The following is a 24946-nucleotide window of genomic DNA, read 5'->3' as shown; positions in this document are numbered from 1 at the left end:
AATACCACATCCGAAAGCGTGCGCTTTACATCACGACGACCATGGAGCTCACCTCTCATATGGAACCCTCCTCATCCCACCGTCTTTGACGTGATCTACGAGCTGCTTCTGAGTTCTTCCACTGTCAATAAAGGTTCAGGGTTTAAAGAAAAGAATCCACAGCAATCCACAGCATTACTTCACGAAGGCCAAGGCCAGTACGTCTCGCCCTCCCATTATGACTTTACGGCGCATTTAAAGCTACGCTCTGTGGTGAGGCGAACAATTTTCTAAACGAAGCTTTTAAGCCGGTTTTCCCCACTATTTATTTGACGTGCTGTCTCCTGTTTCACAGTGGCTGCCTTCTGTGTCCTCCTCCGACATGTCTGACAATGCTTTTTCCCGACTAGACTATTTCTGTCCTCAGCCGCACCAAGCAGTCAGCGTCCGGCGTGGCCCTGTCCCACCTGTATCTGAAGGACGAGCCCCTGCTGAAGAAGACGGCTTTGGCTTTCGGCTTAGGTTGGTCAAAAAGCCTAAAGAAGGTGTGATACTCCACACAGATCTTCCAGAAGTTCTTACATTCATCTCTACTGCCCAACAAGAATTCCAGTGTGTCCTGGTAAGGTCCCTAGAAACAAACACAAAGGTTCAAGCGACTAATTCAAGAATAACATTTAGGAAGCAGTGTAGACAACAGGCTATTCCAAAGTCAGAAATTAGGAAGACTTTTTTCCTGAAAATTGTTTATATAGACTTCTGGTTCCATTTACATTCACGAGAAGAAAAACACAGTGTCTGTGTCTGTGTCTGTGCACCCATACCCACTGTGAAATCCCCAGAGAAGTGCAGCCGCTACAGCCGCACAGCTGGCACTCGGAAGCCCCTCTGCCCTTCCCCACCAGCCAACATTCTCGCCTGTCGCTGAGCCGTTCTCCCGTGGGGCGTGGCAGTTTTCCAGGCCACTACATTCTCTCAGGATTACTCCTTAGAATAAATCCCCAGAGATGTCACACTGAGCTCAGGAACAATGCAGCTTCAACCCCATGGTAGACATTCCCGAAAGGTGATAAAACTTTAACTCCTGCTGGGAAAGTGCTTGGTGACATAAAAGGTAGCCTTGCCCAGTGCTGTTCCAGGCACAGCTCGGATGCTGAGGCCCCGGGCTACTCCTGTCCCTCCCGCTTCAGTGCCCTGAGCGGGAACTCTCTGCGCTCCCTCTCCCACGGGGTGACTGCTGGAAACACTTTTTTACTTACAGAAAAAAGAAAAAGCAACCTTTTACTTCCATTTTGTGTATGTTTTTGGCATTCCTTACACTTCTTCATCTACAGAGACATCTGAACAATAAACAGTGAAGCCCCCTGTCGGGCCGCCCACTGCAGCAGCGAGGGAGCCTGGTGCTTGACGGAAGCCCTGGGTACAGGCCCCTCCTCCGGACTGGCCGGGGCTCTCTCCGACACCTCCCACCTCGCAGTGGGGGGAGACCCAGCTAATCTGCGTCTTATTTCCAACTTCCTTTGTACGTTGGAATGTGACAATCTCAACCTCTTTAGATAGTATGAAGCACTGGATTTTCCCGACTATGAGATTGTATAGATACTTTTTTCCATTGCCTTTAATAAATTCATATGCAATTGTTAGTTTACTGACTGATAATCTCAAAAGAAAAGAATATTTACTTTCTGAAAATCAAGGCTCCTTCAATTAGAGCTATTAGAGAGCTGATGTGTAAGCCAGATACTGGGGGGCGAGGGGCTCCTTCGGCAGGCGGTGGGTCCCCGCCGACGGCGCTCTGTAGCCGCCCTGGCTGGCGGGCAGACCGGCCGCAGTGGGCCAGTGGCCTCGGCAGCCCTGGGGGCTGGTTGGACAGGCGCGTTCTCAGGCCCCCGCGTGGCTGCGCCCTCGTGCGGGGACCGCGGGCAGGGTGACAACCGCCCTGCCGGATCCCGACCGGACCCTGCCCTTGGGCGACGTGCGTATCACCCGCCACACGCTGCCAGGACCCGCACCGCAGCCACACTACTGGCACCGGAGCGGGACGCGTCCTCCTCACCACGGGCCCTCGAAATCATACTCACGTGGACCTCTGGGTGCAGTTTGATAAGAAATCTTTTCCTCTTGAAGCTGAGTTTACGGACCCGGGACCAGTTGAACGTGTTGATTTTGGCGGTGCTCTGAAATTCAAGACGGACACTTGGCAGCAGTCTGAGGCCCGGACGCGGCCCCCCACCGCTTTCCCGCACGGGAGGGGGTGCAGCGCGCCCCTGCCCGGCTGCCCGGCAGCCCCGTGTTTCACAATCACACCCGGGACGACTGCACTGGAGTGTCCATGCCACATGCTAATCCGCCCGTTTTAGAAAGATAACGCGATTTCTTTGACACGGCTTTACCACGAAGTATTTTCATCAATGTTAATATTAAACTCTCCTGAAGCCCGCTCTGCAAGGAGGGGGGTCGGGAGGGGGCCGCGGCTATGGCCAGGCAGGGCTGCTCGGGCCCTGGGTGCCGAACCGGAACGAACGACGTGGGCTCGCCCTGGCCATGGGTCTGCGTGTCTCAACACCGCCTACGCTGACAAGGGCCCTTTGCTCTTCCACAGTGACGCATGCAAAGCACAGAAAGAACCTGGACTATCTTGTCGTGTAAGAAAGTGAATGATGGGGACATGCCACAAGGAGACAGGAGCTTGAAGGGACTCCCAGTGGCTAAATGTGGGAGAATTTAAAGATCAAACTAGATAATGATAACATCGTTAAGTGTCAGATTATAACTGAAACTATAATTTGAAGTGTAACGTGATTATAGAACGATTCCATGGGTCCACAGCGACGTAAAGGAACTAGATGAACCGGGAGAAGCCCTTCCAGGAGCACAGAGTGGAACTCACAGTCTTCATTTGGAACCTTCGCAGCAACCCAACCAGGAGGCGGTGGGATGAGGCAGTTTCAAAGATCTCTCCACAGAACATTTAGTAATTGCAAAGGATAAAAAGCAACTCTGCACCCATCTGCCCAAGTGATCGGTACTACTACCCGCAATGGGACAGAGGCCGCGCCATGGGCCACGGCATGGGCCACACCAGGCACATCACGACCTCTGTGATTTACCCACCCGAGCAGCTCGACTGAGGGTGTGACCCTCGGCAGGGTCAGTACCAGATGAGCAGCCTGCGATCTTTCAGAACACCAAGGCCACAAGAATCAGGGAGGAGGGAGAAAGTTCCGGACTGCAGAGACAAGACACAGAATGGCTGGGCAGGTGTTCGGCTGAGATGGGACGCTCTGCAGTGAACGGGACTGGGCAGCTGGGGGGCCCCGGGCGGACCAGGGGAGGGTCTCAGCAAAGGAGCTCTTTGTTCCGTATTTGTCACTTTTCCGTGAGCTTGAACTGCTTCCAGCACAACATGTAAGTGCGTGGAACACGTCCTGGCGTCTCCGTTCTCACCTCTTCCCTGCACACTCGAGATGGGGGCGGCAGGTGAGGGATGTTCTCCCTTCAGAGACTAAACATCAGCCCCAAACGGAAGGGGCGCCGACACGCACAGTGCGGACCAGCTGAGAACAGGGAAGAAGCCAGGCACAGAGACCACACCGCGCCCATTTATGCACAGTGGCCGGGAGGGAGCCCAGACAGAGAGGGACCAGAGCTCGTCAGGGGCTGGGGCTGGGGTGCCGCTAATGCTATGCAGGGGGCTGGAATGTTCTGGAATCAGTGGTGACGCTGCATAATTACGCAAATATACTAAAAATAACTAAATGTGTCCTTTAAATGGTGAACTTTATGGTATGTGAATTATATCTCAATTAAAAAGGCTCCTGATTAAAGAGAGGTTGTCAAAGCCAAGACAGCACGTGAGGATCTAAACAAGGACCGAAGTGTCCTAGCTCCCGAAATGTGGCCCAAATACTCAATTACTCTGATTTCTACTCAAAGTAAAATACTGGAGAATTTTTAACGATGTTCTCAAAAAAAGCAAACAAGCAGAATAAAGCAAAACAAAACAACTCAGACACAAAACAGCAACAACAGAATTGTTTCCAGCTGCTTGCTCACCTTTTCATTTTCTCTTTTGCTCAAAATAAAAACTCACAACGGTGCTTCCTTCCAGGCTGAAAGCTCAGGCCTTCAGCTCCGACTTCTCCCACGTAGCGTCTAACAGTTTCCGCTGCTACGTTTTGGCTCCTGGAGTTTACTTTTCTCTCCCATCTTTTGTTCTTTGTTTTTCACTCTGTTTTGTGGTGATTTTCCAACTTTATCTTTCCAACGTCCTCGTTCTGCCGACGTTTGTTTCTGCTGTCACGGTTCTCCCCGCCCACTGGAAAAGGATTTTTACTCAGACCCCAGCAGCTGCGCGATCTGTCCCTGACATCAGGCTCTTCTTCCTTTGCAGTCCAGACTTTCTCCTGTGGCCCCAGGGATGCTTTCCCCTCCGCAGTCCGGAAGTGGCCGTGGCCACACGGGGCGGTGGCGTCGGTGGCTTAGGGCCGATCTTCCCGAGGCCCGCCGTCTCGTCTGTGCCAGAGGCATCTGTGAGGGTGAGCGCTCCCTTCTTGGCTCCCACCACACAGCCGTCCAGCGTGACGAATTCGCTGGTCACTTCACAACAATGGACAAAGCCGCCCAGAGGTCCGGCGTTCTCGTCAGACGGGGCGTAATCGCGGGAGGTGCTGTTCCCGACCACCCCGCCACCCTTGACGAGGCAGCTCTGGCCTACCTCACAGATTTGGCTGCTCTAAGTGCGGTGATGGTAGCCTTTCTGCCCAGCCAGGGCACAGGAAGGCCCCCGGGCAGGACGCCGCACCCCGACACAGGCGACCTTGCACAGCCCTCACAGGACCCTGCACGGCAGCTCCTTGGTGTGCCTGCGGCTGCCCACCCCTTTGTAGCCTTTGCCCTTGGTCACCCCAAATACATCGGTCATCTCGTCCCGTCCAAACACCTGGTTCACAGGGACCAGCCTCTTGCAGGTGCAGTCCCGTTGCCGGCCACTGTACCCCACTCGCCTGGGTGGCCATGCGGTGGGCCTCTTCTGGCCTGGAGGAAGCAGGTGCGTCAGGATGTGGGCGCCAGCGCCAATGACCTGGTGGCTCTTCTCCGTGCTGCCGACTGCCGCCCCCAGTTGCTGCCTGCCGTCTCCTCCCCGCCACTTCCTGCAGTGTTTGGAGAAGACCTCCTTCTGAGCTTTCTGCCAGCTCTCACAGGCGCGCTCAGTGAGGGTGGTCTCGAGGGGTTGCCACGCACCCACGATGTCCGCAGCCACCAAGGGCGGCGTCTCCACAGTGGCCACGGCCTGCACAGTTTCTTCCTCACTGACCCTGGACCCAGGCCTCCCGCCCTCCCGCAGGAAGCGGGCCCTGCTGGCCTGGCAGCCCGGGAAGCTCCTTGCCCCCTGCAGGGCTGGCCACCGCACTTCCGAGGCAAGACGCCAGGCCCAACCTGGGCGCAGAGACCTCCTGTGGGCCGCCACCACCACGGCGCAGCTCGGCTGTCACGGTTTTTCGAGCACGCGTGTTTGCAGCGTGTCCCTGGCTGCATCCGGCTCCTGTGTCAGAGATGCAAGCTTCTCGTTGCTGTGGGGCTCTTAGGAAGACGGAAAGCAGTAAATACATCCACACGGTTCCAGTTCTAAAGGCACCAAAAATGCGCACACAGTGACGTCTCCCCTCCCGAAGCCGCTAGAGGCGACCAGTGCCACCAGTTTATTTTGTGTGGAATAAACAGTGTGCCCGAGACTCCATGAGATGGACGCTCACCGTGAGTCTGCCAGGCTCCTGGTGACTGGAGGGCGGCACCTCACTGCCACGGGAGGCTGGAGGAACCGCCACAAGGCGCAAGCTCTGTGCGTCTGTGCCCCCTGAGTGCCACGCGGCGCGAAGCCTTGTGTCCGCCAGCCTGACGGGGAACCAGCGTCCTCTCTGAGGCGCTGGAGGTTTCGCCGTGCTCGTCCACCCTCCCGTTCCTGGCCCTGGTTCTGCTTCTTCTGAGTCTCTTTCCCCAACAATCTGGTCTGTCCTTCAGGAGAGAACCCTCACCGGATCCTGGCGACGCCGGGTTTCTGTCCGTGCTCGGAAGGGCGGCTCTGCAGGTGCTGGTGGCTCTGCAGGTCCTGAGAGCGCCGGCCCGGCCACCGTCAGTGGAACCTGACGAGGGACGGGCGGTCTGTGCAGCCGACGCTCTGCGCACGGCTCGGGAGCTGAAAGAGGGGGCTGGCAGCTGCACGGCAGAAGACACCGCGTCCGCACTCACGGCGCCAGCGAGGCCGCAGGGCGTCTCAGGTGTGACTCCTGAGGACACGACATCACCTGGGCAGTGGTCGCGCTGGGAACATGTCTACCTTTAATCACAGGAAAACGGCCGACAAGCCCCAGATGAGGAACACTTTACTAAACGTGAAACGGGACTGTGCTGACGCCGCCGGTGTCGTCGGAGGGGGAAGCATGTGTGCCCGCACCACAGGCGGCCTGAGGCTGCGTCCTGCCCGGAGGAAATGGAAGCCTCGCGGACGTCGCTGGCCCGCTGACGAGGCTGGACAGACGCTGAGTCTGGTAAGGACGTGCCAGCGGCCCGGGGACAGGGCACTGCAGTGGAGAAGGGGCACTCTCTGCACTGGGAAGCACACCCCACAGTCCTGGGGATCAGGCCGCGACGCCGGCCTCCCCTCACACACCTTGGGGGGACGGTGTGAGTGAGCGCGCCTGAGAGCGGCGGGTGTGACACGCGGGAGCGGCAGGTGTGACACGCGGCAGCGGGTGAGCCGGGGTAAAGGGCACGTGGGGGTCTACATGCTATTCTAGTTTTCGGAGCTGCTTTGTAAGTTTAGGAGTGTTTCCAAAAGAAAGCTTTCGAGAGAGGAGGCCCCACAAGGCCAGCTGGCAGCTCTTTGTGGGGGGCAGGAGCCCTGGGATCAACACCGTGGGGCTCCCGCGAGGCTGCCTGGACTCTCGGGAGAGGGGCGTCTCCTGCCTGCGAGGCGCAGTGGGGCCGGTGTTCCAAGGGGGCCGAGACAAGGGCCTGTCGCAGCCGTCGGCTCACGGGCTTGAGCACGACGCCTCCTCTATACTATCCGAGCCGTACCCCGGAGGGGACGACCTTGCCCTCCTCCCACACGGGCAGGCTGCAGGTGCCCCGCACGCAGACACACGGACAAACCCAGCTTCCCGTCCCAGTCCTGGCTGGCTCTTGGGGACACAGTGGCCTCTTCCCCGGCTTCCCCACGGCAGGCCGTTGGATCTCAGCCTCTTCCACTCACCTACTCACTGCCCAACTCCCAACATTTTGCTGATATCTCTCAACTTCTGTGGTTTCCTTTCTCAGTCTTGGTTCTTACTTATTTAAACCTAAAAAAATTTTCTTCACTGCCATCCTGGTGGGGGATTTGAGGGAGTACAAATAAATTGAATTAGCCATCTTCAATCTGAAGTCCTTAATCTTGCTTTCACAACTCGCTCTGGCTATAAACTATGACGATGACGATGGACGTAAGACTCGAGTCTGTGACGCAGGAACCATCACGGGTGTGAGCGGGTGTGGGGGCCGCGGGGGCCCTCGCTCAAGGGCATGGCTGACGTACCGCTCCCTCTCACAGACACGTCATTAAACGTAAAACGGGGCTGCATTGCACTCAGACAGCACGTAACATAATTCACATTCAAAATTCAAAATTAAATTGTTTTCTCGACAGGACATTGACATGTGAAGGCGAGGCAGAGGAAAAGGAAACAAGCGTGCTTGACCAGGGAGGCGGAACAGGTGAGCCCCTCCAGGCGGTCGCAGGCCAGGAGCCTGACGGGGGGCTGAGCTGCCAGGACGGGTCCCCAGGCCCCTGCTCTGCGCGACTGGGCAGGCCTCGGGACCGCTGCACTCAACCAGAGGTGCGTGCTTGGACGAGGGCCAGCACCCAGAGAGCCCGAGGAGCCACCACGGCCGGGGACGCAGTTACCCAGGTCAGAGAGGACACGGTCCCTGGAGCAAAGGGCCTGTACTCCAGCAGTCGCTGTCAGGCCCGCGGACGCCGCAAACCCCAGGACACAGTCAGCTACAGACGGAGCTCAGTGGCCACGTCCGTCACCACTCACCTGCCCCACAGGACGAACGCGGAAACTCCCTGAGCGCAGACTGTCACCTGGCGGCACCCTCTGTGTTTTCTAGCCTGCTCTGTCCCGTCACCTTAAATGACGCTGAGCCCGCTGCGGCTCCTAGGGCAGCAGGCCCAGCCGAGGCTCGGGGGCCGCTCCCGGGAGGACAGAGCCTCAGGTGAAGGCCTAAGGGGGCGGCCTTTGTTTCAGCACCAGAAGAGGGGGCCAGGCCGGGCGCCCTGAGGGGCGGTGGGCTCCGAAACAGTGAGGACAAGGACAGGAAGACAACTTCTCTACTGGGTGACGTGCAAAGCTCCCCTCCAAGTCCAAGATCTCATCCATCAGAACGAAAGCCTACCAGAATATGTGGAGACCGAGCCCGCCAGGCCGGAGCAGCCCCGCCCCCCGCTCCTGCCCTCCCTACCTGGAACACAAGGACACCTGTGTGGGAAACCGCCAAGCTGATCTTGGCCCCCTCCCTGTCGGAAGCCTGGTGAAGCCTGATGCCGTACATCTCCAACTTGCGGGCGATGTCCAGCACCTGGAAGTCGGACTCGGCAGGCGTCTGGCCCCTGCGGTGAAAGATGGCAGGTCACAGCCCCGAAAGCGGCTGCTCTGAGAGCCGAGCGCAGCGCAGACGTGACCAGGAAAACTGAGGGGGCTTCGTCGCTTCGGGGTAGGCCGCTCGCTGTCTGAGACCCCACCCGCTGCGAATACGGCCCCGTGCAGATGGGACACACCGTCCCTCCCTCCTGCGCTGCCACCTACGCCCCACCACGGGTGCATCTTTGCGTTCACTGGCCGCCCCGCCGCTCAGCCCGCTCTGCGTGCTGACGAGGGGATGTGCAGACGGGACAGGTGGAGACGCCCGTGCCGGAGGGGACGCCAAGGTCTCTGCCAGCACCGCAGCGAGCCCATCAGCCCTTCAAAGAGCGGGTGTCTTTTCTAAGGGCACTGATGTGCAATCCGACCGTTGCAACATACTTTTATGTGAAGAAAATTATAAAACCGAATAAAAATATCGTCACCAGGACAACTGGCTTTACCCACGTGCAGGTCTCCACGTGCCATGTGCCTCTCGCTCCCAGGAAGACACGCTGCACTGCCCGCCAGCCTCCAGGAGGGTGGCTGGCGCTCAGACGGCGGGCAGCTGGGCAAAGGGAAGACTGTCCCAGTCAGGGGCACCCACGTCCCAGGCCTGAATCCACCCGCAGGACTTCCCTTCCTTCTTCTTCCTTCCAAATGCCTGAGCTGTGGATCTTTCAGGAATAATGCAACTGTTCGGGTTTGCCATTCCTGATTCCACTCTTCGACTAAAATTTCCATTCTTTGAATTTGGCTATTTGGAACCTGCCTATTAACTTCCATTTTCCTACGTCATCGACAGGGAGGGACGCCCAGTGTGTGACATAGCTGCTTTCCGAGAAGCCCTGACCTGCAGGGCGTGCAGCCCTAGAGCTGGGAGGAGCAGAGGCTGGCGGTTCCGAGGTTCGGTGAGCACCCTGGACGCTAGGGCAGTGCTGGTGGCCCAGAGAGCGGGGACCCCCCACCGCCACGAGCAGGCTTCAGCATCAGGGATGGTGAGGCCATTCCGAGACCTCTCAGACGGAAACGAGGGGTGCTCTTGGACGCGGGAAGAAAGACGATCCTTTTTATACAGTGGGGAAACTCTGGCCGAACGGCGTTTATGTCCTAGTGTTTCATGGAGGGCAGAATTTGCTACCAATAAAACTGGATACTTAGCTGAAGAGGTTTCTAAGCCCAGTTCTGAAGGTGGAGTGTGGCTGCTCCTGACCACACGCAGCAAAGCACAGGGAGAAATGACTGAAGGGTAGGACCGTTAAGCAAAGAGGAAGCAGAGTTTAGAGTCCTGAAAAATTCCCAGCCTACTCGTATGCCAAAACCGAGATGGCTGAGGGCGTGGTCCAGCGGTGTCTGACGTGGGGAGTGGGGCCCGCCAGCTGCGGGTCAGAGCTAGCGCAGGAGCTGAGGCTGCCCTCCCATCGGAGGGCGCTGGGGCAGGCTGCGGGAGCTGCAGGGTGACCCAGCCAAGGGCAGCTGTGGCGGGTGGCGCCACTGCAGAGCACAGAGCAGCGGGCTGAGAGGCCCAGTCTCACGCTTGAGGTGACCGTCATTCACCGGTCAGGCTTGGACTTCCTCGGGACGCCGCTGTACCTGCAGGCACATGACCGGCCGGGTTCCACAGGGTCCCAGCTAGAGGGGACTCTGCCTCGGGACGAGTGTCCCTGGAGTCTCACCCACAGGATTTCGATGAGACTTTAAGACTTGCAGGGTTGTTGGGGTGAAAGGAATGTACTTTGCATGTGAGGACAAAAATTGTGGGGGGACAGGTGGAATGTTACAGAAGGAAGGTTTTTGCCCCCCAAGATCCATATGCTGAAGCCTAACCCCCGAAGTCATGGTGCTGGGAGGTGACTGCGTAGAACCCTTGTGAATGGGGTCAGTGCCCTTATAAAAGACACTCCAGAAAGGCCTCGCCCCTTCCTCCACGTGAGGGCACAGGGAGAAAACAACCGGCAGGTCCCCACCAGACCCAGAGTTGCTAGTGCCTTGACCTGGACTTCCGGCCCCCAGAGCCGTGAGGAACAAATGTCTGGCATGCACCGACACCAGCTTTCAAGTCTTTTCCTGCAAACTCAGAGGTCCAAGGGGAGCACGGGGATAGTCAGGGAGAGCCTGCTCCAGCGTCCTGCTCGGGGATCACGAGGGTGTGCCCACTGCGTCGGGAACAGAAGCATAAGCCACGTGGAGAACCCGTTGTGATTTAAACGAAGGCGCAGTACTGTCTTTGAGAGACTCCCACAAAGAAATGAAGGACGTGCGACACATTCCTGCCGGCGCGGCAGGCGGGGTTAGCGGAGCGGAGCTGTGAGGGCCCGAGACAGACGTGGGCTCTGGACTCCGGCTCCCTCGGGGGGCCCACCCGACTTCTCCTCTCGATGGCGCCCTAGGGTTTTTAAAGCAGCCACCTCACGACATGCACACGCAAATGAACAGGTGCAGCTAAGTGCACACGCACACACGTGCACAAGCGCACACAACACACACGGGACGCCAGCCCTCACCGAGGTCTAGTTCTTTGCCTCCTCCACAGGCCGGCTGCTCAGTGTCACCGCTCCAGACTGTCACCACCCCTCACTCTCAGTGCTCTTGAGCCTGAACCTCACTGAAGGCGCCGAGGCCCCTGCGCGGTCAGTCACAGCCCGTGGACGTTCCCGCCCGCGCTCGCTGTGCCTGGCGGTGACCCTCCACTCAGGAGGCTGCGGCCCCTTCCCGGAGCCTCCCGCAGGGCCCGCATGCTCGTGGCCCCTGCTCTTACGGCCCTGTGGTGTCCCCTCCTCCACGCATCCTGCTGGGCTCCGCACTCTGCCATCTTTCTCTCCCGAGGTGGTCTCACTCGCTGCACAGCTCGGTCTGCCCGCTCCCCGGACCCCCCTCTCCTGGGCACTGTTGCCTTGGGAGACAAGTCACAGGGCAGCGCCCAACTCACCCCTTCCTCCAGGTGTCCAGCCCTGGCTCGGTGTGTCTCGGCAGGGAGAGACCCTGTCCCCAACTCCAGGGGCAAATCCTGAACAAATGACCGTCACCTTTGGCTGGCACTGGGAGAGGGCCCTTCGTCCAGCTGGTCCTCAGAGTCAGTGTGACTCCTGGAGCTGCTTGCTGTACCTTCCCTGCCACCAGCCAGAATGAAGGCCAGGCTTGAGAGAGGCCATGCCCAGGGCACCCAGGACACGAGCCAGAGCCCTGATGAGCGCCGGCCCCCTGCTGGGTAGCCCAGGAGTGCTGAACGCTGACGCCAAGGGGTACCCCGAGCCACACCCATGACGGAGAGCATGCCTTCGCTCAGCTTTGCTGCTGAGAAGGCGGCCACGACAGCACGTCACACAGCAAGCATGTGAGAGTCACGTCAGTCCCGTTAGCGGCTGACACTTTTGTTCGCTCTACCGTTAACCCAGAAGTATCTGCATCGTGCTGGGCCTTCCTTCCCGTCTGTCTCCCCAGCTCCTCGGCTCTGGCCTCTGCCCGGACCACCCCCAGGGGCTAATTCCTCAGAGGAGCCTCCCGAGCACCCTCCCGGTCCTCATCGCTCCTCCCCCGAAGAAGGCTGTGCCTGTCAACCTGTCCGGCTCAGGTGTCACAACTGACAGCACGTAATTGCCTATCCAGAGCCTGCATGCCGCCGGGCGCGCCCAGGCCCTCCCTAAGTCTGGGGAGGGGCCAGACGCGTGACCAAGTACAGGCAGCCTCACAGGGCACAGTGTCCTCGAAGCAGGACTCAGTGACTTGTGTGGGCAGCAGTGACTGACAGAGAGCTGGCACCCAAACTTCCACAGAAGGTGCTGGACCCCAGCAGAGCTTCACCTATTTTTTTTTATGTGATGGAACACGCCTGCGCCTCAACCCGCTCCTTCTCAGGACCCGGCCAAGTGCCCAGAATGTGCCCGGGAGCGCTCACCTTGCCGAAATCAAGGTCACCGCCACCTGGGCCTCAGCCCGCAGCCCTGGCTCTGCCCTGTCACAGCCCTGTCTCCGAATCTCTCTCCACTCCCCCCTCCTCCAGCACTGTCCCTCTGGGTCCCTCACTCCAATCCGGAAAAACCCGCCGCTGTCAAGTCTCGGAGAAGCTGACGAACTGCACTGAGCCACCGAGGGCTGGCTCCACCACTCGACACCGCCCGGCAGGGACCCCCACGACAGCCACCTGATGTCCTGCTGTCCTCGCCTCCCGGGGCCCCGACCTCCTTCCCAGCCTTTGCTAAAGCGGCCACCTTGCAGTGCGTGACTGGCTCCCAGGGAGCGCCAGCCGTCAGTGTGGTCAGAGGCTGCCGCAGGCGCCCTCACGCGCCGTTTGGCCACCGCTGCAGGGACCGTGGGCCGGCGGCCGGTCCCGAATGACTCACGTGTGCGTCCGATGGAATTCCAGGATCTTCTCCAGAGAGGGCGCCTGGCGGGGCAGGTACTCGTTGGCTTTGAGGTGCTCGCGATCCAGGCTCTCGTCATAATCTCCTATTTCCGCTGAGATGAGATCACAACCGTTAAACATTTTAATTTTTAAATAAAGAAAAATACAAGCATTCGTACATGCAAATGCATAAACTAAAAGTAGAAAAAAATGATCCTAAATCTGTAGTAAGATAACACATCCTTAACTAAAGAAGAGTTTGTATTTTATTTTTCCAAATGTTTCATGCTGTTAAAGGCAAATATGTAGGCAGGTGAGGATATTTTTAGTTTTAAAGACCAAAGACGCAGGTGAGTGGCCCCGGGGGCAAGCGCCGAGCTGCCAGTTGGACAGAGTGTGTGTTTTAAACCACACTTGACGCATGAGAGGCTGACGCATGTAACTTCGCTTCGGGGCACCGTAGTTTGGCCCAGCCCAACGCCACGTGGGCACTCGCTGCCTCCTGCTCCGCCAGCCGCGGGCTTCGTGCAGCCCAGCGAAGCGCAGCCCGGCGTCAGAGCCTCCCTTACATCTCCCCCGGTTCGGCTTGAAGTAACTACAGTTCCTCACATACGTCTGAGCCAGCTCTTGCCCTGTGTGAGATACTGAAGAAACATTTACTTTCTCCTCCAGGTTTAACGCCCAACTTGTCTGGGGGCTGTGGTGTTCACCCCAAGGAGGCCCCTTCCTGGGGGCGCTGAGAGCCAGGCTGACCACTGACTCCTGGGCTGGAGAGGTTTGTCGGTAAAATGCGCAAAGGCACAAAGGAGAAACAACCCGAAAGAATGCCCGGGGTACGGGCTTGGGCCTCGGGCCTCTCTGCCAGGGGGCTCGTTGCCAGAAGGGGCTCCAGTTCTGCGGAAGGTAATATCGCGAACGTGCAAACGGAACGCCGCCCTTTGCCCACGCTCATTAACCTTGCAGGTGCGTCAGCTCCTGGCGAGGCTGGGCCTACCTGGGCCGCGCACCCGGGACATCGCCCCCGCCCCTGCCCGCGCCCGCGGCCCGGAGACACTGACACTGCAGAAGGTGGGACACGAGGAGTGCCGCCGTGGCGTCCGTGCAGGTCAGGCGCTCTTCCAGGAGGTCTCTCTTAAGTTGCAAGGCAAACAAGTACCTAGAAGGGAATTCGAAAGATCACAGAGATCAACTCCAAAGGTTCCAGAACATGCTCCCCGTGTCTCCGTCGCAGGAGAGCACACAGGCCCAGGAGGGTGACACCAGGGCAGACAGTGAGCAAAGACAGGCACAAGTGGCCCTTGAGGCGGCAGCGGCTCGGCAAGCTGAGTCACACAGGGCACACCACATCCACAGTGCCGGGCACGCGGGAGCCTTACGTGAACGAGGACAGACGCCGGCCTTCCTGGGCACCACAGCCCACAGCACTACACACCACTGGGGAAACGCGCGAGTGCACGCCGCTTCTGCTGCGCGCACAACTGCACTCACGATGTTGTGTGAAACGGCAGAAAGAGCTCCAACTAAGACACAGCTCAAGGGCGGCTATGAGAATTCTACGCAGATTGGGCCTATCTGGTCTTGGCTAGGGTCTGAGGACGGGGGCTCCTGCGTACCCCTGGAGAGAGCGTAACCAGGGAAGGCAGACTGAAAACATCTGCGTGTCCATTTTCCCGTCAATGAGTAGTTACTGAGCACATATTCTGTCCTGGGCACGGAACCTGGGCCTGGAAACACGATGGTGAACAAGACAAACTCACTGGCCCCTTGCTGGAATCTATGCTCCAGTGTGAGCTGTTAAAAGGCGCTGTGTTCAATGAAAATTCTCACACGCATACTCTACGTCAGCAGTTCCACTTCTGCAAACTTTCCTGCAGAAATATTTCCAGAGTTACCACAGACGAGTGGCTAAGGATGTTTATTTGCATTACAAGAGAAAAAAATAACCTAAACATGTGCTAATATGAGAACGGTTAGAGAAATTAGGTCACAGCCCTCTATATACTGCTATGGAAAGCTGTCCGCAAGCTATGGACGGGGTGAAAAAGTTACTCTGCAGTGCCACGTGTGTGTTCATTCAGAGGAGGGGTGAGCCTGGTGCACGTGGAGACTGGCCGGTGTGCAGTGCTTAAAGAGGCGTCGTGGCAACTGACCCTTGCGCAAACGCAGATACGAACAGGACTTGGAAGAAAGGTTTTCGAGAATGAAAAATGAGACATTAGGGGACGGTTGGACGGTTGGATGCTGCTTGCGACACATCGGTCCCTCTGGGGCCCTGGGTCTGCTTGTGCGCTGCCTGTGGGTTCGCCTGAGACACGTCCCTGGTGTCGGCGCTTCTGGGCGGAGTGGGCCAGTAGGGGGTGAAGTGGGAATGTTCCTTTTTTACTCCACACAGCTTTATTAGAGAACCTTTTTCTTCTCTTACCACAAACATATTTTTTTTTTTAATAAGTGAAAAAGGACCTTCCGCATAAACATGGCCTGGGCTCAGGACCCTGAATTAGTAACTTCTGGCTACTCATCATTTCCCAGGTATATATATATTTAGAAGTTATTCCCTCAAAAGAGATCTATTTTGGTAAATGTCAAGTATGTAATGTGTGACTGAGGCAAGTTCTGTGTTCACTATAAAGATGCTTTTGCCCCCCCCTGGGGTCACCTCCTCCCCTAAAAACGCAGGCGGAACGAATGTGACCTCGATGGCCCTCGCAGCTGGCAGTCTGATCCCGTGACAAACGGCCTGCCAAAACCTCGTGAGGGGGTCCCCAGGCACGAGTCCGGGTCTCTTCGGGAAGGCTACACGGTGCCCTGGTACCCCACACCGCCACAGGTCAGCTTCATCTCACTCCTGACCTTGGGCTTCAAGCTGGTTTTTAGATTGCTGCTTAATTATTCATTACAGAATTGGTACATAAAACACAAAGAAAAAACCTTCCATAATTCTATTGCCCAGATGAAACAACTGTAAACACTTTCTTTCAATCACTATGTCAAAGAGCCAGCCTTGAATTCAAGAGCAGCACAAAGGAAACCTCGTCACTCACGAGGACTCGCGCACTCGGCACTCGTCCTAGCGAAGCGTGTCTCGTCAGAAGCACGCGGGCGACGTCCCTAAGACCTCTACGCACGTGGATAAACCCATGCGCACTGGGGGAAGGGGGAAAATCGGTCCAACCGTCCCCTAGTGTCTCATTTTTCATTCTCGAAAACCTTTCTTCCAAGTCCTGTTCGTATCTGCGTTTGCGCAAGGGTCAGTTGCCACGACGCCTCTTTAAGCACTGCACACCGGCCAGTCTCCACGTGCACCAGGCTCACCCCTCCTCTGAACACAGGGTGAAAGGACAGCCCTGCTGGCAGCGGCCACAGCTCACAGCGGGCTCTTTACCGTGTATATTCTTCTTGCAGCTGGCCTGGGTCAGGTGGGAAAAACTTCACTGCTAGGCGAAGCACGGCATTCTTCGGCTCTATGAAAAGAAAACATTTAAACTTCACAATTAAGGTCGATCTCTGTATTTGCGTTCTTTCCATACACTGTGGTGTGACTGGGCGGGTGCTTTCAAACCGCCGGTTAGAGCAGATCTTCTCGAATAAGGTATTAAGAAATTCCCCAGGCATGCAGTTATGAGTCCTAAGTCCCCATCACATATCAAAGAAAATTTAAGACCTTTTGCATTAAGCAGAGATTCCTCAAGGAACCCTAAAAATGGGCAGGAAATGGCACGTTAAAGTTTTAAAATATATTCTTACTTACATTTTACAATTTAAAAAGTGATTTCAAAAGTTAAGGTGTTTCTGAAACCCTCACGCACTGTAGGAAAGGATGGTGTCACCACTGGCTGCACGGAGCCAGCATAAGCTGAGCACTGGGAGGGAAAGGTGTGGGCTGGCGGAGCACCTGTGCCCCTGAGATTCCGGAGCACCGCCACCCTGCACTTTAGCGGAAGGGAGGAGGAGCGGCTCTGCTGGAGTGCGACCCGCCCCACGTGGCCCGGGCTGCCAGGGACGCCGGGTCCCCCCACACAGCCTCCCCAGTGCTGAACACGGTACGGGGAGCTCCGACCACTAGAGACGTCGTGCTGTGCGATTACTAAGAACCGAGCAGCTTACGATGTGCCATAGTTTTAAAACGTAATAGAAAATAACTGCGTTCATGATTACAGAATGGTATTAACTATTTTATTTAAAATGCTAATTAAAGACAGGACCCCCCATGTCTTTTGATAGTGTAGACAAACCACATACTTATTTTTGCATACTGGCCCCAAATGAAAGCACCATCAGCAGCACATCTGAGGTGAGGAGCCGAGGCCCCCAGAGGCCCCCCGAGACCCCCACTGAAGCCCGCTGAGCTAGCGCGCCCCCACCCGCGCCTCATCAGGTTGACAGCAAAATGGCTTCCAGGTTCATCTGCTGTCCAGACTAGTGACAATGGACATCTGGACACGCCTTGAATTTGAACAGTCAAGAACAAAAGCATCTTAAATGAACAGAAGTCTAAAGTTTAAAAAAAAAAGGACTTACTTCGTACTTGCCTAATGATGGGTTTCATAGGTTCGAGCCAAATCTGAAGGGGATTTAAGAGAACGAATCTATTAATTTCTCTATGCAATTAGTATGTTACAAAACACAAAAACAATTATGATTAAGAGAGACGGGCAAGGCAGGGACATTTTGACCCTCCTGCTCTTAGGCACACGTCAAACCCTGACAGAACAGAGTGGCGGGGGCACCGGCTCTGGGGGCGAGGAGGCGCTGTGGTGCTGCCAGGCACGGGGCCCCAACAAGCATGGGGGGGCCAGACAGGCACCGCGCGCACACCCCACTCACAAACCAACCCGGGGTGGCCACATAGCCGGCCAGAGCCCCACGACGCGTTTTAATGTGTGGGCTGGTTGTGGTTTCTGGAAAACAGTTCCCCAGTAAAGCTTAAAACTTTAAAGATTCATCTATTAAATATAATGAAGCCTGGAGAAAGTTTGCTCAAAATCCGCTTTTATGATGACTACCCTGCAGGACGTGCCACCTGTGCAGGCAGACAACAGTGTGGGGAGGATGCGATGAGGCTTGGATAACAGGCCAATACATCCTCTCCAGCGACACATGAGATGTTTCGCAGTGCGGCTCTGGTGGCAGTAACGTGCCAGTCGCAAAGAGTCTTGTGTCACGGGAGTAGGTCCTCGCAGGCTCTCTGGGCCCTGCACGTCGTGTGCACGCTGCCACACCTGGAGCCTGTTTCCACACGTGAACGAGAAGCACGTACCCAGCAGGACGGGGCATTCTGAAACTCCAGCCCGAAGTAGTCACACTCGATCAGATTCAAGCGCTTCCACACTTGTGTCAGCAATATCTGGCCGTCGCATTTAGGCTGCGGTGACAGGTGAGAAAAAGCATGAAGAGGATTAAGGGACTTTAAACAACCAAGTTTATCAGCACTCGCACGGAGCTGCTTCCTGCAGGCAGAGCTTGACTCTGGCCGATTCTGGCTTCCGTGCCTCCGGGGAGGCCCGCACACCACCGCGGAGCCAGTCCGCGCGTCTGGAGCTCTGTGCCCAGAAACGGGCTCCAGCAGGAAGCCAAAAGCTCCTTCATCTCACGCTCTCAGCGTCTTTATCGCATGGCTTCGTAGCTTCAGGCTACAGAACCTATTTTCAGTCTCAGTAAACATTCCACCAAATCCTGATATTTACTGAGTGGGCCTCACAGCCCGTGTGCTCACAGGACCCGTGCGCACAGGACCCCAGTGCAGAAGGTGTCCAGGGGCAGCGGGCGCAGCGGGGTGACGGGCTGGCTACTCTCAAACCAGGCACGGCCACTGCTCTTCATGAGGAGAAAGCGAAGCTAGACCCCTGGCTGCACTGCTCACAGAACCGCCGGAGGGACGGAGAGCAGGGACACCTCGGTGAACTCGGGGTGAGGCAGGGCTTCCTGAGCGCAGCAAGGGAGAGACTGATTTCTGATTAAATAAAAATGTAAAACTTCTAAATAGAAAGACACGGAACGAAGCTACAATGTAGATCATACTGAAGAAATTCCGACTGCTCTCTCATATCGCTCCTGTGAGTCGGGAGGAGAAACGCGAATGGCTGTCAGGCGCAGGAAAAGGTACGCGAGCCGGCTAGCGACAGAGCAGAACAGCGAGACACCATTTCTCATACATCGACGAGGACGGGAAAGGTGGTGACACTGACGGAGGTGGCCACGGGAAGACAGCCACTCGCACGCAGTGCTGGCGGGGAGTGCACGCAATCTTCGGGGTCGTCTGAAAACACTTCAAAATTTTAAGTGTACGAAATACCTTTGTTCCAGCAATTCCACTTCTAGAACCTTTGACAAATATTCTCACTCAAGACAGAGCTAAATGTGCAAGGACGGACTCAGTAAAGAAGAGGCCACATAAACAATGGTGCATCCATAACTGAAAATTACGTAACCTTTAAAAATACCCTGCATGTGCTGTCGCAGAATAAAGTCCAAAGCTACGGTTTAGTCAAGAAAAAAGATGCCACGTCCATACAGTGCGCATACGTGACTCCAGTTAATAACACACATCTACGTGCAGCAGAAACAGCGGGGAGCTGTACGGGCACCTTTCGGGTCAGCGCCGCTGGGGGAGCGAAGGGGACGGGGATGGGGACAGGGCCACCTCCCGGATCGATTTCTCCTCAGTGGGCAGGTCATTTGTGCACATAAGATAACGCGAGCAGGTGGGGGAGGCGGAGCCCCCTGTCCCAAAGGGCACCGCCCTCCTTTAGGTCTGACCGCGGGGCCCCTCGCTGTGCCTGCGGAGTGTCAGCTCCTATGCGCGGGCTCGTCTGTCGGACCGAGCTGCAGGGAGAGCCGCAGCACAGGGCCACCTCCCGGATCGGCCAGGCGGCTGCATCACGCCAGCGCCACCCCCTCCAGGGCCCCCACGTGCCAGTGCTGTCAGACTCAAGTCAACCGGAGCCCCTGGGGCGGTGAATCCCCCAGGAGCCACGAAATCAGGCTGTGCTGCCAGCAAGTCCTCCTGAAACTGGGCGCTCGTGGTGAGCGGACCAGCGCCCCGAAAGCTCTCCCAAAGCCACGCGCTCCCCCCTGCCTTTGTCCCTGTCCGCCAGGACAAACACAGCAGCCCCTCCTCACGGCCTCCCTGACACTCACGCCACAGCAGGACAGTGGTGCGGTGGTGGGGGCCCTCCAAGTCTCTCGGCTCGATGCGCACGGCCCCGCGCTGCCTGGCTTCACCCACCCAGGAGCCACCTGCACACCGGGCGAGTCCCTCCAGGAACACTCCCTCTCGCTGCCCTCTGTCAGCTGCCAGGTGTCTCTGAGAAGCTGCTAAGTCACCTCGCCCGTAAGCCACCAGTTCCAGCCAGTCCCACCTGATGGCCACGTCACGTGGTGCTCATCTCCCGCACTGTGCGTCCCTGCATTCTCGTGGACTCACATACTCACGCATCTGCGTGGGCGCAGTCCTCCTCCGAGACGGTGAACTGGAAGGGCAGAGGCTGTCTTGCCGCCCGTGAGTCTCCAGGCCTAGCACACAGTAGGTGTGCCGCCAACCCGACACCCAACCCGGCCGCCGCTGCCCACTACGCTCGGCCCGTCCCTCTTCCTTTTCAACCGCCTGGCGTCCCCGTGTGCTGGCTGGGTGCAGGCACGGTTAACAGCTCTACCCAGCCACTCACGACCCGCCAACCGAATCCTCCACTCCTGGGCTTGCCCAATGGGACCAAGTGTGCAGACACACAGGGGCACACTCACAACGTGTCAGTGCCCTGTGAAGTCCAACACCCAGAATGGGGTTCTGACGTCTGGGTACAAAAATACATGTAACAGCACGCATGTTTGTATTTATGCACACAAATATACACAGGCATGTATAACACACACGGATGCACACATATATGTACACCTGTATGATACACACATGAATGGACACACACGAATGGACACACGTGTTTGGACATGCATATAGCCACACATGTATAGACATCCACATATACACAAGTGGATACACGCACATGGATATGCATATGTACATATGCAGGCATCATGACACACACACGTATGCACATGAATGAGCGCATATATAGGCATATGTGTATGCACGTCTGTTCAACGTCTTGAATTGGAGTAAATTTTACTAAGAAACTTTCTTCAAGTCAATTATCAGGTAACAAAAGGAATTTTGTATTCTGTGTCACCTGAAATACATACTCAATTCCTACAAAAACCATCAGAATCAGGTGTTTTCACAAATCATGTAGGAACAGACATTTCCAAAGCTATTCAAATCGATCCAAAGCATGGCAGTGGCCATGAGGACTTCCTCTTAAATCTGTTTTATGAAAAAGAACTCCTGAACTCCAAATCTACACACACACACACACCCTACAGGAAAATGTCCATTTATGGATATCAATAAAAATATGCCAAGTAAAATATCAGCAAACATAATCCAGCAACAGTTAAAAGAGTAATATGGCATAATCAAGTAAAATCATTTACTAGAGGATGATTCAATATAATACTAGAACATTCATTACTACATCATATTAATAGACCTAAAGGAAAAAAAGCCAATCTTCTAAGCAGTTCCAGATTCTGAGACACTGAGAAAGCATCTCATAAAATTCAATTTTCATTCTTGGTATAAATTCTTAATAAAACAGGAAAGAGATATGTGATTTTTAAACAAGATGAGGCCACTCCTAACAGTACACTCCATCACTACTGTGCAACACTGACATCAAAGCGAATAAACAAGAGGTAAAAAATTAGAGGGAGCAAAACTACCATTGTTCGCAGATATAATAATTACCTTTGAAAATCCAAGAACATCAACTAGAAAACTATTCTGAAAAAGACGGAATTCAGTTAGGCGGTGGGGGGAAAATCATAGAGATATCAACAGCCTCCGCATACACAATTAACCACTCTTTTGGGGTTAGAAAGGAAGAAACGACCACATTTGTAACAGTGACCAAAAAGTTGAAGTATCCTGGAATGAAGTTAACAAAGAAAGCTGTATGAAGATTTTAAAAACATTCTTATGAGAGAGAAAAGGGGGGACAGGGAAGAGGCGCGCAGAGGCACAGGGCATACCATGTTCTTGGATAAAACACCCCACAGAGGCGACCGTGCTCCTGGGTCCCCCAAAGATTCCACCCTGTTCTAATAAAAGCAGCAGAAGGGTTCTTTGAGGAACCTGATAGGCTGATTCTACACTCGATATACATTTTTTAAATGCAAAAATGGCCAAAAAAAAAAATTCTGGATAAGAAAAATAGGGGAGGACTAGCCTTATCGGGCACTCAAATTGTTGAAAACCCGCAGTAATTAAAATGTTTGGTACTGGTACGTGTCTAGAAACACAAATCAATGGAACAGAGTGAGTGGTGAAGAAATATTAGTGTCTGATAAAAGTGATATTTCAAATCAATCAGTGGGAGGGAAACAGATTTCTCAAAAAATACTATTGGGAACCTGCCCGGAAAAAATAAGGTTGTACCTTTACCTCACATAATAATCTCGAGATGAGTAAGACATCTATTCAGCGAAGTGCACCACAGCGAGATAATTTTGTTTTATGCTGGGTGGAAAAACGGCATTTTCGTGTTCTCCAGAAGCGAAAGCCTAACAGGAGGTCTGAGAGACTGAAAACACAAAATTAGAAACCGTCTGCCAAGAAACACTGTAAAGTCAAAAGACTTCTTCAAAGACAGACAGGAAAAAAAAAAGAAAAAAAAACATTTATAGCTCCTATCACAGACAAAGACTAATTTCTTTAAAACACAGATAATTGCAGAAATCAGTAAGAGGATTATGAACTGGAGAGAAAAATGGGCAAAAGAACAGGCTGTTCACAAAACAAAAATCTAAATATGTCTAAACACAGATAAGGAAGCTCCCTGCACTCCTAACGAGAGATATGCAAATCAAAATTAAACCGAGATTCTACTGGGCTTGCAGAGCTCGAAGTCTGACGGCAGGTGTCAGGGAGTATGGGGGAGGGTGGGGAACAGGTGTTCCCTGCTGGGGCGGTGGGAGCAAACCCCACAACCTCTGCGGGGGCCGGGAAGAACTACCTACTGCACTGTAAACGTCCAAACCATTCTCTTAAAGACCTCACTTCTAGGAAGTATTTCGCAGGTGCAAAACCAGGTGTGTAGAGATCAGAACCTGCTATGGCAGTGCTTCCAACAGCGAACGGCTAAGCACGGCCTGTCCCCAGGACAGGACTGGCTGGCGAACCGACGCATGCAGTGCCCTCCAGGCAGTCAGGCTAAGGCCGCTCCGCGCACAGAAACAGAGAGACCCCAAGTACACTGCTAAAGCGGCAAGGCGCAGAACACCGCCTGTGACACCGCCTGTGACACCGCCTGCACGGGGACAGAACCCACGCTGTAGCTCTGTGCAGGGTCAATGTGGACTCTCAGGAAGGGCACAGTCACAAGAAAGGTGGCTCCAGAGCACTGACCCGTGTGACCGCACAGCTTTCTCTGTGTTTTGAAATTCGTATCATGAGTATGCGCTAACCCGCTTTTTTAAAGGTCTATATATTTTTTAAAATAAAAAAATGGGAGTCTGGTCAAGATAGTGGAGCAGGTAAATGCTGTGTTCACCTCCTCCCATGACTGCATTAAAACTGTAGCTAAATTATACAACAGTCAACCGGGAGAACCATCTGGAGACAAGCCGAACGGAAGTCCTGTAGTCCTAAAAGTAAGGAGATAAAGAAGCCATGTCGAGACGGATGGGGGCTAAAATCTCCCTGCTCCTCAAAAAGATCTCCAAAAAAGCGCAGGCTGAGCATGGGTTGGTTCCGTTTACAAAGGAAGACTTTCTTAGACCACGTGTTTTAGGACAGCAGGAACCATATTTTGAATTTTGTCCAATAATTAATAAATCTCCACACGTGTGGAGACTTTCAGCAGAACGAGTCCTCTGCATGGACAAAATACTAGGCAGTTCTTGATGCTTCAACTCAAATTATAAAGAAAGGTCAGAAGGTTCTCGCCCACAGAGTTGCTGATGTGGGCACTCAGATGTCTGCTAGCGAATAAACAAATCACTCACTCAACCTTCCGACACGACCACCATGCGTAGTGAAGGTCGGATGACTTATCAAGTCGGGGTAATTATCACAAACAACAGTAACAGGAATGTGTGAGGTGTGCCGCTGCCGCTGGCGAAGAAGGTTCTCCAGACAGGAGAGTGAGCGAGGAGCCAGAGCCGCGGCTCGGCCTCCAGGCCACTCCCGCGGCCCTCAGCACTCTGGCCTGCAGTGACATAAACGCAGCTTCTAAGCGTGGAATGAATTTCAGGAAGATGTTCACCAGTTATTTTCCAAGCCTAAAGAAGACCAAACTAGAAGAAATAGTGCAGTTTGAATAGATTTTAGCGACATACAAGGAAACAATGACCGTCCAGGTGATGAAATATGAAATAACTTGGGTGTGCCCTGAGCCTTGGGTGTGCTGGCGGGGGGCTGGCCCGCTCTGCGCGGTGGGGCCGTGGTCGGGCACCTCATCCAGGCACCGGTGGCTCCTGGGCTTCATCACTGGGACAAGCGCCCTCGAGCACAGCAGACTCTGCGGCGAGGACCTGGCTGTCCGCTGGGTGCTGAGCCTGGGGTTTCTTCATGTGAAAGATAGGCTCTGGTCCTGGAAGGGTGTCACGGGGGTGTGACAGAGTGACGCTGTGCACGGTGCCCGACACCGGCCGGTCTTCGAGTCCAAAGCTGGAGCGCTATCCGCGCACAGCATCGGACTCTGCACGGGCATCTTCCCACTGCACGCAGAGGCCCGCACCCCCGGAGTCCCTCCACCCAGGATGGTGTGGCCCCCCCGGGGGCCACGAGAAGGGGAGCAGCGAGACAGGTGCCTGTGCTGGACGGGGGCGCTGCTCCAAACGGCCCGCGCCGGCTCCCTTCTCCTGCCGGCACCGCCTCTTCCGGAGGGCGTCGCAAGGCACCACGCGGCAA

The 24946-nt window shown here is 55.2% G+C and overlaps 1 protein-coding gene across 7 annotated transcripts in view; it reads right to left on the bottom strand.

Annotated features, from left to right (window-relative positions):
* The window catches only part of FARP2 (FERM, ARH/RhoGEF and pleckstrin domain protein 2), a 69969-nt gene that overhangs the window by 29702 nt on the left and 15321 nt on the right, over nucleotides 1–24946 (bottom strand). For all 7 annotated transcript variants that reach the window (XM_025045444.1, XM_025045446.1, XM_025045447.1 and 4 more), the window contains exons 2-10: nucleotides 18239–18343; nucleotides 17500–17542; nucleotides 16364–16442; nucleotides 14040–14137; nucleotides 12980–13094; nucleotides 8482–8629; nucleotides 2061–2156; nucleotides 447–610; nucleotides 53–121 (exon numbers count right to left, since the gene is read on the bottom strand). In XM_025045444.1, the coding sequence (XP_024901212.1) occupies nucleotides 53–121; nucleotides 447–610; nucleotides 2061–2156; nucleotides 8482–8629; nucleotides 12980–13094; nucleotides 14040–14137; nucleotides 16364–16442; nucleotides 17500–17542; nucleotides 18239–18343 (917 nt within the window). The remainder of the gene's footprint in view (nucleotides 1–52; nucleotides 122–446; nucleotides 611–2060; nucleotides 2157–8481; nucleotides 8630–12979; nucleotides 13095–14039; nucleotides 14138–16363; nucleotides 16443–17499; nucleotides 17543–18238; nucleotides 18344–24946) is intronic.

The sequence above is a fragment of the Pteropus alecto genome, unplaced genomic scaffold, assembly GCF_000325575.1.
Source record: "Pteropus alecto unplaced genomic scaffold, ASM32557v1 scaffold143, whole genome shotgun sequence".
NCBI lineage: Eukaryota > Metazoa > Chordata > Mammalia > Chiroptera > Pteropodidae > Pteropus > Pteropus alecto.
The sequence above is the reverse complement of the archived record's forward strand: the minus strand, read 5'-3'. Positions and strand labels throughout refer to the sequence as shown.